The sequence below is a fragment of the Hermetia illucens genome, chromosome 5, assembly GCF_905115235.1.
Source record: "Hermetia illucens chromosome 5, iHerIll2.2.curated.20191125, whole genome shotgun sequence".
NCBI lineage: Eukaryota > Metazoa > Arthropoda > Insecta > Diptera > Stratiomyidae > Hermetia > Hermetia illucens.
The window spans coordinates 24,063,575-24,081,112 of NC_051853.1; the positions used below are offsets into that span (position 1 = coordinate 24,063,575).

The window sequence follows — 17,538 nt, forward strand, 5'->3', positions numbered from 1 at the left end:
CGCGAATTCCTTTGTTCGTTGTCTCATTTTTTAGATCCACCCCTTTTTCTAAACCTGGCTAGCACAGAGGCTTGGAAGAACGTATCAATCAAGAACTTTGGTGGAGCTTCAATATCTGCGGGCGAACCTTCACGGTCAACTTCGCCCACTTTTAGACCCCTCTAGGTCGTCTTCGGTCACTCAGGATGATCGTTTGATTTTTCCCGCAATTTTCATTACACAGGAGGTCTTCATTCTAAGGTAATCTGAATCAGAATCCCGCGCGCACCACAAAGAAATCGGACCTTGTTAGAAGGCATAGAAGCTATGTTTCTCATTGCGAGTAGAAGCACTCCCCGGATCTAAAACCAAGAAACGCATGATCACTCCATAGATGTTTGAATAGCAGTTTATCCGTGATAAGGTGGCGAATGTGAAGCAAATAGATTGTTAAAAAGATTCATATGAAATCCTTTGCAGAACCTGTTTGAAAATATTCGCCATCTGAGTGTAATTTCGCGGTAGGCATAGGCATGCTATGCACACTTGCAATTAGTTGCAACAGAAAACTGTACGGAATCAACCTTCTTCAAAATTCAAAATTCAGGCAACCCAATCGGACATTGCAAAGGAAGAAGCTCAACCTGTTGATAAAAAACTCGTCGCGCACTAGACAGGAAAAACCAACGGTAAGTACTATTCCTAATCAAATTATTAGTTTCAGCAATGAGGAAATGGATCTGCTAAACAAGGGCTAGAACTACGTCGTAAAGACAAACCTGCCAGTGGAACACGTTGTTGTAGATGTGGTAGGAGCCATAAAATGCATGGGCAACGAAGCGAAGGAGCAAATCCGGCACGAACTATCCAAAGCCATCGCTTACCAAACTAAGACTCAAAAGTCTGCTAACCGACGGAAAACCAATATCGTACGACAGCTGCTGAAAAAGCTGGTATACTACCTAAAAACAGGCAAAGGTAACGCGATTATAATTATGGATAAATAACCTAGTAACGAAAAAGTTGACTGGAGGAAACTACTTTGAATTAAGGAATGACCCGCTACCAGGATCCATAAAACGAGTAGAGAAAGCCCTAAAAGAATGCTCTCTAGTGGTTGATAACCCAGCCCGGCTCCGGATGCCAAATCCCAGATGCCAACCAAAAATACACAAATCAGGCAATGAAATGAGGGAGATTATTGCCGATTCTAGCTCGCCTGCTTACAACATTGCGAAGTAAGTGGTTGAGGGATGCAAAAAATTGGGGTCTACCAACGGGAAACAATCTGTCAAAACTTTGAAAGAATTGATTCAAAGATTGGGTGTAGTGGGGGCCTTGAGGGATAATGAACGCCTAGTGTCATTTAATGTCAAAGCCTTATTTCCTAGCACGCCTGTAAAAGAGGCAATAATAAAATTTGAAGAGTGGCTACTACGGTTTGGTTTGACATTAGAATGGGGTAGAACGACAAAACAATATGCGAGGTTGGCTTCCCTCTGTATAAATGAAAATTATTTCACATTCAGGGAAAAATACTTCAAGTTAACCTCAGGTGTACCGATCGCCAATCCTCTCTCCCCACTCTTAAGTGAAATCTTTTTGGTATCACTGGAAGAGAAAATAGAGCAGAATGGATTATTGCCAAATATATGGTTGAGGTAAGTGGATGACATTTTGGCAGTGACCCCGAAAACAGGGATCAAAATTATGTTAGATAACATCAAATGCTACACCCTAAAATAACCTTCTCTTATGAGATTGAAGTTAATAACCAATTTTCCAACCATTTTCTTTTTCTATTTACAGGAAACCACCAACGCCCAGCGGACAATGCCGGTCACTGCGTTCCATAATTACCAGCATAAAATGTCAGCTTATGGCACGATGAGTTACCGCCTTCTAACAATCTCACTCACACGAGAAGACTACCAGAGCGGAAAACTCTACATTATGGACACTGCAAGGAAGAATGTGTACACCAGCACCACCATAGATACGATGATCAGGAGACAAGCACGAAGGAGAGTACTACGTTCGACTTCTACCGCATTAAAAAGATGAAGTGCCAGCTTCTCAAATCTGTCCAAGCATTAAAACGGACATTAAAAAGGTTCGGCATACAACTGGTAGGATAAAATCGTATCTATCAGCTAGAATCGCAGCTGGCTAGAGAAAAGGACCGAAAAGCGGTAGAGGAGATGGGCGGTATATATAAAATCGCTTGTTCAAATTGCCCAAAGGTATATATCGGACAAACAAAAAGACTGGTAACTGGGGTCAAAGCTCTTACTGTACAAGATGATGATCTTGGCAGTCCTTATGTGTTTCTCGGAAACATGGGTTCTCGTCAAGAGAAAACTCTTGGCCATGTTCGAGAGAAAAATCCTCCGAAGAATTTTTGGCCCCCTACATGAGGATGAACAATTCCGTAGCCTACATAACGACGAAATCCATGAGCGATACCATGATCGTCAGGTTGTTAATAAAATCTAGCTCAATAGGTTATGGTGGGCGGCTCACTTAATCCGTATGGATGAGGATGATTCTGCCCGAAAAATCTGTAAGGGCAATATCTATCTGTTGCGCCATTGATGATAATGATGATGATGAAACTATATAAGCTATCGACTTCCAATGCAAGGACCAACAAAACCTATGTTTCCAGCTTAACTTTGGATTAAAATACTACAAATAAAATAGTTTTTCAGAAATTTATAAAATTCATTTTTTTTGTTTTATATCTTATTGGAGTTACAAACAATACAATTCTATCCTGTTAACATATGTATATCTCAACAAACACACATTTATCTTACAGACCTTCCACTTCCAAATAGAGCCCACCCTCTGACGATAATATACCTTTCGAATTACTGAATTTCATAGGAATGACTGTCTTAGAGCATTTCTTAATTCGAAAATTATGCAGCAAAGTAATTAAGCCAATACTGGATTGCATACGTCCAAACCTTAATCCGATACAATTACGTGGTCCATCGCCAAATGATAAGAAAGTCATTGGATGGCGAGCTTTCATTGCTTCTGGACTAAATCGTCCTGGATCGAAGATTTCTGGATTTTCAAAATACTCTTCATCACGTTGAATAGAATACGCTGGAATGAAAACCGAAATATCCTTCTCAATGACAAACTTGGTATTATGGACCTTGTAGTTTTCGGTAGTTTGTCGGAAGATTGCTACAACTGGTGGATACAATCGAAGAGTTTCTGAAAAAGAATAAAATATTTATTTTATAGATGCGGGTATTTTAGAGCAAATCCTTTTTAAAGATCAACAAGTTATTAAAAAATAAATAAAAATTCAAAATAGAAGTGAAAAGCAACGGAAGATTATAAACCCAAAGAGGTATCTATCGGCATTTCAGCTGTTAAACTTTATTGTATCTAAGCATTCCTGAACTTTATGCCGAGTCCGCACCCTTGCCAAACCTCAACAAGCCGCAGCATATTCAAATGTGAAGGTCGTATAGGTCACAGGGCAAAGCATGGATTGGCATTACTTCTGACAGCTACCACACGGCACGCTCTCATCATTCGTAAGCCAGTTTCTAACAGGCTTCTAAATGCACGATTCCGGTTCGGATTAAGGAGCATAACAATTGTGCTATACCCCAACGGACGATATAGTCGAGAAAGATACTCTCTAAAAGGCATTACATGTAGTTCAAGGGTAGCATTGTTACCGTGATGGGTGATCTCAATGCCAAGATGGGATCTGACAACACCTTGCTTAGACATGTGGGGGTGAAGCATAGTCTTGGTGGTGTAAGGACAATTGCGGGAGATTTGTAGATTTCTACAGGTTCCAACGCCTTATCATTGGTGGACCATTGTTCGAGCACAAAGCGTGCCATAAAGTTAGTTGGGTTTCAACTGACCGGCACCGAGCAATCAGATTGTCCACTTCGCGATCAGCGATAGATTTAGGAATCTGTCTCCTGGATGTGCATAAGCAGAGAGACACTGACATCGGGCTCGAAAGGGATTACTATCTGATAGTCGCTTACGTTCACTTACGTGTTGCGTCCGCCATTTCTCGCAAGATTGGAGAGCTGCGATCCCCCATCGACCGTTTATATGATCCAGCGCTCGACAGTGGAAAATTATCTTGCTGATAAGACGGCAGATACACTGAGTAGCCTGCTGAGTATACCGATGAGCATTAGACCGCCATCAAAAATGCCCTTTTCTCGGGTGCTACACAGGCCGTCGGTCACGTTCTGAAGTGGCGTCATACAATTTGACTGACTAAGCAATAATGGAAGTGGAACGATGAATGGAAGAGATTGAAGGCTCCACCCACTGACCGTCGTAAGTCATGGCGGACGTATCGCGTTCAAACTCAAATACCGTGCGAAACACTGGGAAGTTCAAAGTAATGTGCGGCGTGATAAAAGGGAATTTGATTTTTTCGCTGGTCAATCATTGCAGGGTCGCTCAGAATTTACTCGAGCAGACCCCCTACGAATCCGAGGTGGAAATTGCCATCATTAGCGAACCCTGTTGAAGCCGTCACGGTGACGTATGGGTTACAGATTCGACTGGTGGAGCGGCGATATGGGCATGCGGTCGACAAGCCATACAATGAAAAGCCAGCGACTTTGTGTGAGCGAAAATAAACGACGCACGGGGCATGGAGGATATCGCCAATACGTGTTCAGGTTTGAACTCGATATCTCACCTAATTGTCTGAACTGCAATGGAGTCTCAGAGGACCCAGAGGACGTATTCTTCCACTGTCCAAGATTTGTGAAAGAAGGGAAGAACTTAGAGGAGACTCTGGGAAAAGCATGTCAACTCCATGGTCGCATCTATCCAGAACAAATTGCGAAAAGCAAAGGAGACTAGAAAAGCCCGGTTAGGTACGCCGCGTAGAGACGAAAGGTGACCAAGCTAATTACAGCCGATTCCGCCTCGTGATGTAATACCTTATGGTGGTTCCACGGGGCTTAGGGAGAGTCAGGGGTGGTTTTAGTGGGCAAAAATCCCATACGCTGACGTGCCCAGGTCACTGTATTTTGAAAATGTCCACCTCCTCTAAAAAAACAGACAGACAGACGGACAGACAGACAGGAAACCGATTTTAATAAAATTTTGTTTTACACAAAACCTTCAAAGTGACGTCATGCAGTTAGTATTATATGAAGAACTTTCCATAATTTGAAACTTACCACTAATGATCTGATCTATGTAATGCATTTCCTTCATTGCTTCATAGGTAAGCTGTCCATTATGTTTCTCCAAAACCGCGTTAATTTCCTCACGAGCTTTGTTCTGGACATCCTCATTTAAAGCAAGTTCATATAGCGCATATGACAGTGTCGTTGACGATGTTTCGAAACCAGCAATGAAAAACAGATAAACTTGAGCAGCAATTTCCTCAACTGTTAACTTTCCTTCAGATTTCTGCAACTCAATCAATAGATCCATAAAGTCATTCCTGTGAATATCATTCTCCTCTCGATACGCCAATGTATCTCGGACAATCCCCATGAAAAACTCGGTAACATCGTCGCGAACCACTTTGATACCCATTGTCCGGCATAAATTCGGAAACTGCCAAATAATAGATTCAACAAATTGAGAGTGTCGTGGATCATCGAACGCTTTCTGCCCCATTTCGCGGAATTTCACTTTGGGATCTTCTAAGCTGCTGCATTCAATACCAAATGCACAACGTCCAATCACATCTGTGGTGTAACGTGCCAGCCAGTCCTTCATTTCCAGGACACCATCAGTTTTCACTGCACTTTTCAGGCTTTCACTGAACTTATCAGCAACATCAACGATTGTGGGAAACATAAATTTCATTTTTCCTGAAGTAAAAGTGGGTGTGAGCTTGCTCCGAATATTTCGCCACTTTTCACCCTTCAAGGCGAACATATGACCCGACAGAGGATCGTCATCTTCATTACAATAAATTGGTCGATCGATGAAGTAATTGAAGTCCTTGATGAGGATATTTTTGGCCAGGTCTAAGTCGGTTATAATCAGAACCGGACTCACTGCGAAGTAAGCTCCAGCTATGGGAGACTTGTCCTTGAATGCGCGATACACTTTGTCGATGAGGTCTTTCATGTGGTGAGTTTGTCCTACTCCTTTCACGTTCCCAAAAGGGATACTTGGCGGTAAAGTTGGGACATCACGACGCTCCCAGAATGATAATTTCCACTTGAAAAACACATAGATCGCACTCAAAAATGTAAAGATGAAAATATACGGAAAACACCACTCCATGGTTTCGGTCAACTAGAACCGACTGTCCAGCGAATGTTTATAACTTTTGCCCAAAGTTTGTTTAATTAAATGCTTTACAGTCTGAGTGTGGAAAATAGCATGGAAATGTTTTTCTTCAGAGTAACTTCGGTATGGATGCTTGGTTCAAGTACACAGAAAAGATACGGAGTTCGAAATACCAATTCTTATTAAGAGACCAAATTATACAAACGAAAAATAATCAATATTTCATAGCACTCAAACCTCGAATCTACAAATAGTAACTTAATAATAAATAGCAATAAAGATACTCAATTTGTTAGAAATTTTAACAACAAAAACGTTCTGTCCATCATATTAGCTTTCCTCACATTTATTTCTTAGCCCCAGTGTAAAAGCCAGAGTTCAAGCGACCGAAGCACATGATGATGAGATTCTAAAAGCAATAGATACTTAGTATTAGTAACTACACAGCGAGAAACCGGCGCATTCATATATAGATACATAGATGTATACCTACCTGTTTACGTAATTTCAGATAACGCATGAATACGAGCTAAACCGCAACCGCGTCTGACTAGAAAAGCTAGACGCAAGTCGCGGACAGCAACATGGGTGGGCGATTTAGATTGAAACTTTTTGTACTTCTCTAGGAAAGCAGTGGTTTTCTGTTTAGACTTTAGACAAGGTCATCACAATGATTTTATCAGATAGTTTTTGAAAAAGTGAACTGTTGTATTTTGGGACTTATGGAGTCTGTCCTTCCACTCTTTTATGTTTCACCAAATGTGAAAAAGAATATCGATTTCAAAAAGTAAAGTATTCGAGGAGAGAATAGGGCTCTCCTGCAAGCGAATAGGGACCCTTGGCCCTCATCTCCATGTAACCAAAAGATACTTTAAATTTAAATGACAAATCAACCACAAATTTAAACTGGTAATACTACATTGGTTCCCATCATATTAGTGTATTTATAATATGTGATGACTAAAACAGAGACCCCACATAACAGTAACAGAGAAGAAAGAATAAAAGCCATTTGAGCAGTTGCCATACAACTCCCACTTACATTGGATCGATCACTATTACTCAAGACTGGCGGCCTGGTCTGATTATGCTTCAGGTTAAAGTTGCATAATTCGGCAAGTCCTCACACGACCTCCTTGCGGTTGTCGCCTACACGTCTTCAGGCGGCCCAAGAGTGTGTAGGGCCGGGCTGGGAGTAGGCTCATCCAACTGACGAAGTTCTGCTTGTCTGCTGGTCATATGTTAGGAGCAAGTAGATCTGGCGGGGGGATGAACCGAAGCAACAGCCCGAGGATCGTCGTCCCTGCACCGGAAAACGTGCTACCGGGATCCCAAGCCAAGATGGAACAGCATACGCCGAGGGCTGCGTGGCCAATGGGGAGCTTGGTCTTTAGTATGCGCACTCTGAATACCTTGGGCACCTAAATAAAAATAAAACCCTTACCCTGATGGCCGGGCCAGCCAGGCTGGACATTCTTCCCGAACTACTCGTGGGATCAAGATATGGACTCAAATCTCAAAAAACAAAACCAAAAAGACGATAGAAGAAGAGAGGGTGGTTCCAGGCGCATCATCGGAGGATGAGCTATTGGCCTCCAGCCAGGAAACAGTAGCCGTCGAGAGCAGCACACTCGGTGCCAGCCGTAACACCGCTGTGCTGAAACCAACCGCAGGGACTTCCCGGAGCGAGGCGGCAGACGGACTAGTGGTTTCCAGCCTGGAATCCACTGCCGTCAAGCTGGGTGTAGCGAGTACCAGACATAGTACTTCTAACCCGAAACCCTCAGCGTCGGGGGATGCCTTGAAAATGAAAACCGCCAAGAATGTCGATCGCCGGAAACCGGCTAAGAAGCGAAGGTCCACTGGTGTCCTACTCAAGAGCCAGTACCAGAAGGCCATGCATATTCTCAGCAAGATTGCTAAGAATAAGGAAGCCGGTACTGTCGACGAGCGGGATGAAAAAGACCTTGCTAAATACCAGGCGATTCTTGAGGAATACAATAGCAAACGCCTGGCTGACGAGCAGAAGGCGGAGCCCATCGCTCTGAAACGCAATCGATTTCAAGACGAGGTCAAGCAAGGTAAGAAGCGAAGCAGAGTGGGCAAGAGCGTAGACGCTAAGCAACATCCGAAGCAAATTGCACAGCAACCTCAGCCGAAGGGCCACGAGCTGCGAAACCCTTCAGCGACGTGGCCAGGAGCCACTTACGTGTGGCGCTAGCGGCAAACTAGCGCCAGAGGCGTGGACCAGTGTTGAGGCCAGGCTGTCAGGTATGGTCCTGGACACCGATGGCAAATACGCGGGACTCATCCCCCACTTTGATTCCTCTCAGGTGGTTCGTGGGTTCCACGTAATAGCTTGCATGGACCAATTCTCTAAAGACGTTCTCGGTTCGTGTGTCGCTAAGATCAGCGACGCCTGGGGGGGCGTAAAGCTCAAAATCATCCCTTACGACAAGATTTTCAGGAGACTGGTCGCTCGCATTTGGTTGCCGAAGATCAGCATGGATAAGAACAAGCTCGTCCAATTCCTGCGCCTTCACAACCCCGGGATTCCCATGGACGACTGGGTTGTTATCAAGGAGGAGGAACCTCAGACAAACAGCCAGCCTTTACTACTCCGTATAAACGAGGAGTGCCTGGAGGCACTGAAAAAGACCGCCAACGGGCTATTGAACGAGATGACATCGACATCGCACTAATACCGGAGCCCTGGGTCGTAGGCGACCGAACCATCAAAGGGCTCGAAAGCAAATATTTTAATTTATTCCACAGCACTGGAGCCGCAGATCAGGATAGACGTAGAGCATGTATTCTCGCGAGGAAGAGTCTACACGCTTTTATGTGTCCAGACCTGAGTTCCAGTGACCTAGTCGTGGTCAAACTGGAACAGGCGGGGCAGAGAACGTGTATATTTCCTCGGCTTACATGGCTCACAACCGATCAGCTCCGCCAGAAGAACTGCAACATCTGACGAACACCATAACAACAAAGAAAGCCAACCTGCTGATAGGCTGCGACGCTAATGCTAGGTATACGCTTTGAAGCAGCTCTGGACGAGGTGAGTCACTTTTTGATTTTATTATTACTTCAAACCTGTCGGTATGTAACAGGGGCAGTACATCAACCTTCAATTTCCCCTGCTCGGAGAAGTATGATGGTAGGGAGGAGGTCTTTTATATCACCCTAATGACCGACAATGGGATTCTTAGGGTGGAAGACTGGAGAGTGTCTGACTAGAGATCCTTCTCTGATCACAGTTGGATACTTTTCAGTCTAGATCTCGCCGCAGAGGTCTCCAAACCCTTTAGAGCCCCCAGGAGGATTGACTGGAGAAAGTTTGGTTAAGTAATTAAAAACAGACTCTCCGGTGCGCAAATTGGTAAAATTGGCACAACAGGCGAACTGGAGTCAAACGTCGGGCCTCTGTAAAAGGCATTCGATACCGCCTTTAAAGTTTCGTATCCTACTAAGTACGGCAAAAAGACCCTGCCACCATGGTGGAATGAAGATCTCTCTAGCCTCAGGAAGCTGATCAGAGAAATCTTCAATATCTGCTACAGGCAAAAATACTGTACAGCCATACAAAGACTCTCTGAAGAAGTACAACTCGGCCATCAAGACCGCCAAGAGGCGGTCTTGGTTGGACTATTGTCAGAACATCGAAAGCACCAGTGAATCCGCGAGGCGATTCTGTCCAAGGAACATAGGAGCCCATCCTTTCTTAAAAAGTCGGAAGGCTCCTGGACGCAATCTTCTAGCGAAACCCTGGATCTGCTGGTTCAAACGCACTTTCCCGCCAGCGAAGAGGACTGTGAGTCAGAACCTTGCTTGGAGGGTTTGCGGCAACCCCAGCTGTGCGTGACTATCCAATCGGTAATTACCGAGAATGGGATCGGCTGGGCTATAAACAGTTTCGCCGCATACAAATCTCCAGGCCCAGATGGCATAATGCCAGTCATACTACAGAAGCAGCAGGAAAGGCTTGTGTCGTGGCTTGTTGAGATTTACCGGAGCTGCATCTCTTTAGGATACGTACGAGTCCTGAGGCGCGCACGAGTGGTTTTCATATTGAAAGCGAGCAGACGCGGTCATGAGTCCGCGAAGAACTTTCGACCAATCAGCCTCACCTCTTTCGTGCTGAAGGCCCTAGAGCGCGTCCTGGACATTCACTTAAGGATGATTATGGAGAGAACACCTTTCTCTAAGTCCTAGTACGCCTACCTCAAAGGAAAATTAACTGAAATCGCCCTCCACGAGATAATTGGCACGGTTGAGCGGTCGCTGCAGTACAAGCAGTATACCCTAACTGCTTACTTGGATATAGCATTCAACAATGTTAGTACCAACGCCATCAAGGAAGCCTTGACCAGTATTGAATTAAGGGGCATCTTACGGATTGGATTATATCTATGCTAAGAACCAGGATAATCCAGTCAGATATAAGAAGTAACCACTTGATCAGAGTTGTGAACAGAGGCATGTCCCAGGGTGGCACCATCTCTCCAGTGTTCCAGTTAATAGTGATGGACGAAACTCTGCGAATAATGGACAGCAGCGGGGTGAAGGTGGTAGTGTATGCCCATGACTCGGTGATATCAGTGTCGGAGATGTTTTCCTCCATTATGAGCGACATTATGGACGAAGCGTTGTAAAAGGTGTGCCTGTGGGGCGCAAGATGCGAACTCAGCATAAATACTACAAAAGCGGAACTGATACTATTCACCATCAGGAAAAGGGTACCTTAATTCCACCTACCGAGGCTGAATGAACAAAGATTGGTTCTTTCCTCCAATGTTCAGAATCTGGGTGTAATCCTATATCCTAAGCTTTATTGGAGATTGAACACAGAACTGAGGGTTAAGAAGACCTATATAGCCTTCTACACCTGAAGAAAGCCTTTGCAAAAAATGGGGTCTCCGACCGAGGATGGTACTCTGGATGTGCATAGCTGTGGTGCATCCTAACCTAACGTACGGCTCTATTGCATGGTGGCAGGCTTTGAGCGAAAAGTACAATAGAACGAAGTTTAGTAGTATTCAAAGAACCGTGTGCTACTGGGGCTCTGCAGTCCTGCCCGGCAGATGCTCTCAATGTACTCCTACATCTCCTCCCCCATGACCTCCACATTACATACGCTGTAGCGTGCAGTGCCGTAAGACTACATGAGTCCAGATGTAGGACAGCGACGTCTTACGGTCATAGTAACATCCTAGACGATGTACCTCAGGAAATCTGGGCATTCCCACCGGACTATGTCACACGTAAGCTGAACTTCACGAGAAATTCTGCTGTCGACTTTCCAAGCAGGACAGAGTGGAAGACCGAAGGCATGTTGCAAGGATATGACACAGTATTCTTCACAGACGGATCAAAGATGGCCTGTGGAGTCGGTGCGGGGGTTTTCTCGAATACACAGAGTGTCCAAGTCATATGGTCTACTATTGTCAGTATATTCCAAGCAGGAGTACTGACGATACTGTAAGCGTATGGATGGCTGAGCCTTGTACTCAGCGGCGACATCCTCCAGACTTATGGGCTCGAAATGCAGTGAACAGTCTGGGCGACACGCTCAAGGTCACCCTGCCCTGTGTTCCCGTTCATAGAAACACTGACGGGAATGACCGCACTGACCGGATTAGCCAGGCGAGGCTCTGCTCTTAGCAGTCCTTCGGCGGGTACAGTCGGTGTCTCGCTGGCGACTTTTAAGGGCAGAATTTACTCCTACAACTTAGCAGCCGCGCACCTCAGTTGGCGAAGGCTCACCACCTCCGCCAAGTCAAGGAGGATTTGGCCCGCTTATAACAAAATCCGATCACAAGAGCTCCTGTGCCAGACGCGTGCAAATGCATTCAAGATTACGGCGTTCTGGCCCATAGGGGACCATGTCGCCAAGCTTGGCATACCCTACAATTCGCTCTACCAAAGCTACAGAGAAGAAGGGGAAACCCTCCAGCACTTCCTTAACGATTGCCGAGCTCCAGCGACAGTCATGCTACGGACACTGGGTAAACCATACTTTGGGTCCCTCAGAGAGATTTCTAGCTGGAAGGTGGGAGAGTTGCTGTCCCTCGTAGATGCTACGGGCTGGCTCTGAAGAACTGAGTCGACTGGGCTTTGCCTCCCTGCTCTCATAACAGCAGTCACGGTGTTAGGAATTTGTGGCATCAAAACGGTGCATCATAGCACAAATTAGGCTCCTAGGAGCGGCTACTGATACCTAACTACCTATATTCAAAATGGAAGTAAACGTGATTCCGGTGTCGCATTATTGCTTACGACAATCGCAAGACGCACACTCATTTAGGAGCACTATCGTCATCAATTCTTGTTTGGTTCACCTTCGCACCCTTTCATTCTCTGTTTTTCATAATCTCATAAACTCCAGACATGTAGACACATATATGTACATTCATACATATGTGACTGGTTACCATTTTTAGAAACCTTCCCCATTAATAAAACAATGTCATTGACCTTTAATATGATGTCATTATCACATCACAATGGAAATCTTGAATAGTCATTTCGTCTGGCTTAGTCATTTCGTCTGATTTAGTCCTTCTCTTCTGCAATTAATCATCTCATTTTCTCCGAGAGACTTTCGAAGAGAAAAACGGAGATCTTCAAAGGATTTTTGTCTAACATCGTCTTGTTTATTAGCAGCCTTGCTTTAACATTGTAAAGGGATTAGAAAAACAATTCAGGAGACCTAAATTCATGTTCATTGACGCTACCACCCAACGCTAAAAGCACAAAATGAACCCTCCTCACCCCAACCTCAAAATGACTTGCCTGAAAAAAACTAATCAGTTCGTCCAATAATTCATCCAGTCATCGTTTCACCACCACCACCCAACGCTAAAAGCACAAAATGAACCCTCCTCACCCCAACCTCAAAATGACTTGCCTGAAAAAAACTAATCAGTTCGTCCAATAATTCATCCAGTCATCGTTTCACCCCCGGTCCTTCCCCTAATATTTCACTTTTGCGAAAGAAACCAATCAACAAGAAGTAGGGGTGGGTTATAGCAGAACATCAGGCAACAGATTTATTTATGGCCTTCTACTAATTTATTGAATTTATTTAGCCAGCAGACTTCTCCGTAGAACCTCCCTTTTCATCAGTTTCTAGATCCGTTTCAGCAAAGGAGAAAGGACAATTAACGAACCGTGCCAGGTCTGGAAACCTTCAATAATAATCGTAATATCAAGAGCATGACATGATAATTATTTTATTCCTGAGAGGTTTCGTTAATTACCCAGTCACTGATTAATTGTTCGTAGGAAGGCTTTACTAGGTCATTACCGTTACCTTGTGCGGAAGGGAAGGTTGACGTTTTAAAGTCAACCAACTTCCCAGGTCTCGATGGTAAGATTAATAGTGGCAACAGCAGAGAGAGAAGTAACAATCAAAGCACGCATACCGTCCTTGCTTGCTTACTTCCATGCTAGCTTCTAGCAGGGCAGGGCGGACGTGTGTACATACGTATATCCCTGACGGCAGGAATATTGCATGCTCGTCCTTTCACGAAATGGAAATTATTTTTGTAAGGTCAAAGATGTTATTAAGGATGTATCATGGCTGTATACCTATTGATTTGCATACACTTGCGACGTGTTATTTTCCGGCAATTTGCAGAGTGTGGAGTAGTTTAGTACAATAGCTTCATGTTGTGGGCGTAGATTAAAGTTATTCTGGGTTTAATTATTATTAGGAGAGATTTCGCACGGATAGGTCTGTTAAATGCGAACGCTTTCTTGGCAAGTGGTCTCTATAAATATACTGACTTGTGTGTCCTCTCTACCGCTAACACGAAATACCATCCGAACCGATTCGCAAATTGTCAAAGCTGAAGAGAGAGGCCTATGCAGAAGAAATTGAGGAGGATTTCGTTTCAACTAGCAATCCCACTTTGGGTATACACGTCTCTAATAGCCATTGTCCTAAACGATGGAAAGGGGTGGACGATGGGTGGACTGCAGAATAGACTGACGCGAAATGTGGCTCCCTGGAAGCCAACCCATCGCTCTCTCTCTCTCTCTGATTTATCTCTCTTCGAATGTGACATGTGGCTCTCCAGCAGCTACGCTAGACCGGTAGTGAGTGGTGATAGCCACACCCTGTAGTAGGTGACCCTACTACGTTATGGATCTAAACTGGGAAATCGGAAAACATCTTCCCCAATCCGTCCCGTGATACGAACCGTGCTCACAGGGTAGTTTGCTATCGGGGGAAACTGACAGTATTCGAAGGGGGCCTCACTGATGGATGAAACCGTTAGTCCCTATTTTTGAATGCTTGGGTGCTATGCCCCAAACGAGGGGTAAATAGACCAAAAAACATGAGTGTAAGTTGCACTTCATTTGGTCCGGTCCAACACAAAGTAAATGTGGACTTAGGATCCCTCATTATCCCAAACAATAATACAGCCTTAGCCTAGCTTAGGCTCAAACTGTTGGCAGTTTAACTTGGATGTAATTAATACTTTGCGGTGCTTTTGGGAATATATAAAGGAGTGTTTACCACCTGTTGCCACTTTTGGTCACGCTGCTCCCAGGGCAGAGGTAAGGCAGCGTCTGGACGAAACCGTTAGTCCCTATTTTTGAGCCTCACTGATACCTGCATTAAATTATCGAAAACCTTACCGTCAGGCAAATGTGTAAGTTGTGGAGTACAAACCTCGTGTTCCCTGGCATGCGCTTCCGACCAGGTCATATACTAGTGAACTGCCAAACGGAGGATACGCGGAATGGTTTAGGACTATAGTCCCCAAAATTATCAGAGTGGAAAGGAGTAGAATTGTCGACATGTCCTGGGAATGATACACCAGGAGCACTAGAGCGCTAGAGAGGGAAAATCTTAAAGACACTTGCAGGAAGACGCCATGTTGGAGGAGGAGGGTGATATTCCGACAGTGGAGAAGAACTCCAAATAGTACCAGAACCAATGACCAGCAATAAGATATCCCAAGTTGAAGAGTCGCAGATATACGATATAATGACAGGAATTTCGTAAGAATCTTTTCTAGCTCCTCTCGTTCTGTAGCTCCCAATACATAAGCAAGCCGTTGTCGTAGGATTCGCAGATGTCGTTAAGGTGATCATAGCATCTAATGACCCTGACGAAGTAGAGATCTATGCGAGCGATTCGATCATACCTTTGCTTGAGGACTCCCAATACATAAGCAAGCCGTTGTCGTAGGATTCGCAGATGTCGTTAAGGTGATCATAACATCTAATGACCCTGACGAAGTAGAGATCTATGCGAGCGATTCGATCATACCTTTGCTTGAGGACTTCAATCTGGAGCTTGTCGAACAGAAGACAAAGCGGGAAGTGGGAACTACAAAACGGCGGAAACAAAAACCGTTCAGATCTGCATCGCTTCACATACCATTCGGTCTCAGCCATCGCTAAAATAACTCGGAGTAACTTTCGACTGAAAGCTGAACTTTAAACCCCATTTAAAGCTTACTCGGCAAAACGCAGCGACCATCAGCATCTGTCTTTGGACTTCGATATTGTATCGCGAAAGTTCTTGGTAACAGCAGAATGTGATGTTAACGCCCACCATACATGCTGGAGAAGTTCCAACATCAATACAAGAGGATCGACACTATTAGAGTATCTGGTAAGAGCCAATCTGCTGATCATCATTCCTAGTAATAAACCCACTTTCTTCAATGGCATCTCCTGGCATTGCGGCTCTTGTAAGAGAGTGGAAAGTATCAAACTATATCACACTCTCGGATCACAGGCGCATTGATTTCGTAATGGGCTTGGGGACCTCCAACCACTCCATTCTGGAATCCGCAAAATCAGATTGGGTGGCTTAAAAATAGAACTGAGCGACACAGAGGGCTTCGCACTATCATATGCGAGCGATCTAGCCGTATTAATTGCACAGAATGTGATCGCTTGGATGCAGCTCTGCATGTAATCTACAGACCCACGGTGAACGCTAAGGAAACTGGACTAGTCATATTCACTAGAAACGTGGAGAGGGACAGCTGCATGCTACCCATCTTATCAGGGGCGGAAATCCAGCTGCTGCACAAAGTCAAGTATTTAAGAGCACATCTCAACTCCAAGCTACCGTGGAACCCCCATATCCAGGAACAATATCAGAAATCCTGCAGATTGCTCTGGTGCTGTAGAACTGCGATAGGTAAAAGCTGGGAACTTTCTCCATAACGGATTCATTAGATGTATAACCCATTTTGATGTAAGGATGCATCGTGTGGTAGCCGGGACTGAATTATGCTAACAGCAGGAAGCTGCAGATGCTGAGGTTCGGTTGCCTATGTTTTACTGGAGCAATGAGTACTACGTTAACCGCGGTATTCGAAGCTGTCCTAAATCACCGACGACGCATATAGACTCAATACGACTGACGTGCGAAAAGCTCTGAGATGTCGCCAGAGAGCATGGTGTTGACGAAGGTCTTTGCTTTTTCCAATAAGCCACCACTTCGTTTCAGAACGCTTCTGGCCGCCGAAGAACTTCTTAAAGAAGAGGAATCCCAAACCTATCATTTGGTGGTGTAAACCCAGATGTTGACAATGATCTGTCCTTGATCTATAAGTCTTTCCGAAGCTTGTTTGTTACTCTAATTCCCAATGTTATTCCCACAACCTCTAACAAGCTTTAAATTATCCTGTCGTATGACTTAGGTGGTGCTGCCAGAGCTTATATGGCTACTGCGTGTGGTAGGGCTGTGAAGGGCCTTAAATCTAGGTGTTTTCTGGTCGTTTCGTTGGACGCTGCTTTTATGAGGGATGGGTCTGATTGCGCTATCTTTGGTTCTGAGGGGACGCACATCTCACGTCTTTATTCGGCAGTGAGAACAGTTATGGCTGCGGAATTTTTGCCGTTCTGCGAGACATCAATGTATCCTTTAGAATGGGTGCGAAGAAAGTTCCTATCATTACAGACTCCCTACATTTGTAAATTACTCAAACAAACTACGTTATTGCATCACCTAGTAGGTAAAACACATGCCCTTGCTTCTGACCCCCTTTTTAAGTCAGTGAAAATTCTATGGTGCCCGGCTCATACCGGGTACCCACTAAAAGAACTCGCCCATGTTGTGGCTGGTAAAGCCACAGGTTGTCTTTCACCGAAGACAAAGTTTTCTTGTCAATAATGCATGGTACTAAGAGGTGGCGGTGAGGAAGATGGGGCGGCAAAACCAAGTGGCCGATGATGCAGTAGGCAAATTGTCCAAAGGCCTAATCAGGGTGATCAGACCCGAGTCTGCACGGGGACTCATCTGAAGTGGCAATTGGT

At 44.7% G+C, this 17,538-nt stretch overlaps 1 protein-coding gene across 1 annotated transcript; it reads right to left on the bottom strand.

The window, feature by feature from the left end:
- Window positions 1-2,721: 2,721 nt before the first annotated feature.
- Window positions 2,722-6,652, bottom strand: LOC119658042 (probable cytochrome P450 6a14). Its single transcript, XM_038065283.1, has 2 exons — window positions 5,175-6,652; window positions 2,722-3,210 (listed from the first exon to the last, which is right to left on the bottom strand). The coding sequence occupies exons 1-2, from the start codon at window positions 6,238-6,240 to the stop codon at window positions 2,795-2,797; spliced, it is 1,482 nt and encodes a 493-aa protein (XP_037921211.1). The 5' UTR covers window positions 6,241-6,652; the 3' UTR covers window positions 2,722-2,794.
- Between the last annotated feature and the right edge of the window lie 10,886 nt (window positions 6,653-17,538).

Excerpts from the sequence above, each read along its gene's own strand:
- LOC119658042 (XM_038065283.1), bottom strand. The coding sequence starts at position 6,240 with ATGGAGTGGTGTTTTCCGTATATTTTCATCTTTACATTTTTGAGTGCG. Across the intron at positions 3,211-5,174 it reads CATAGATCAGATCATTAGTG|AAACTCTTCGATTGTATCCA; the intron begins GTAAGTTTCAAA and ends ATTCTTTTTCAG.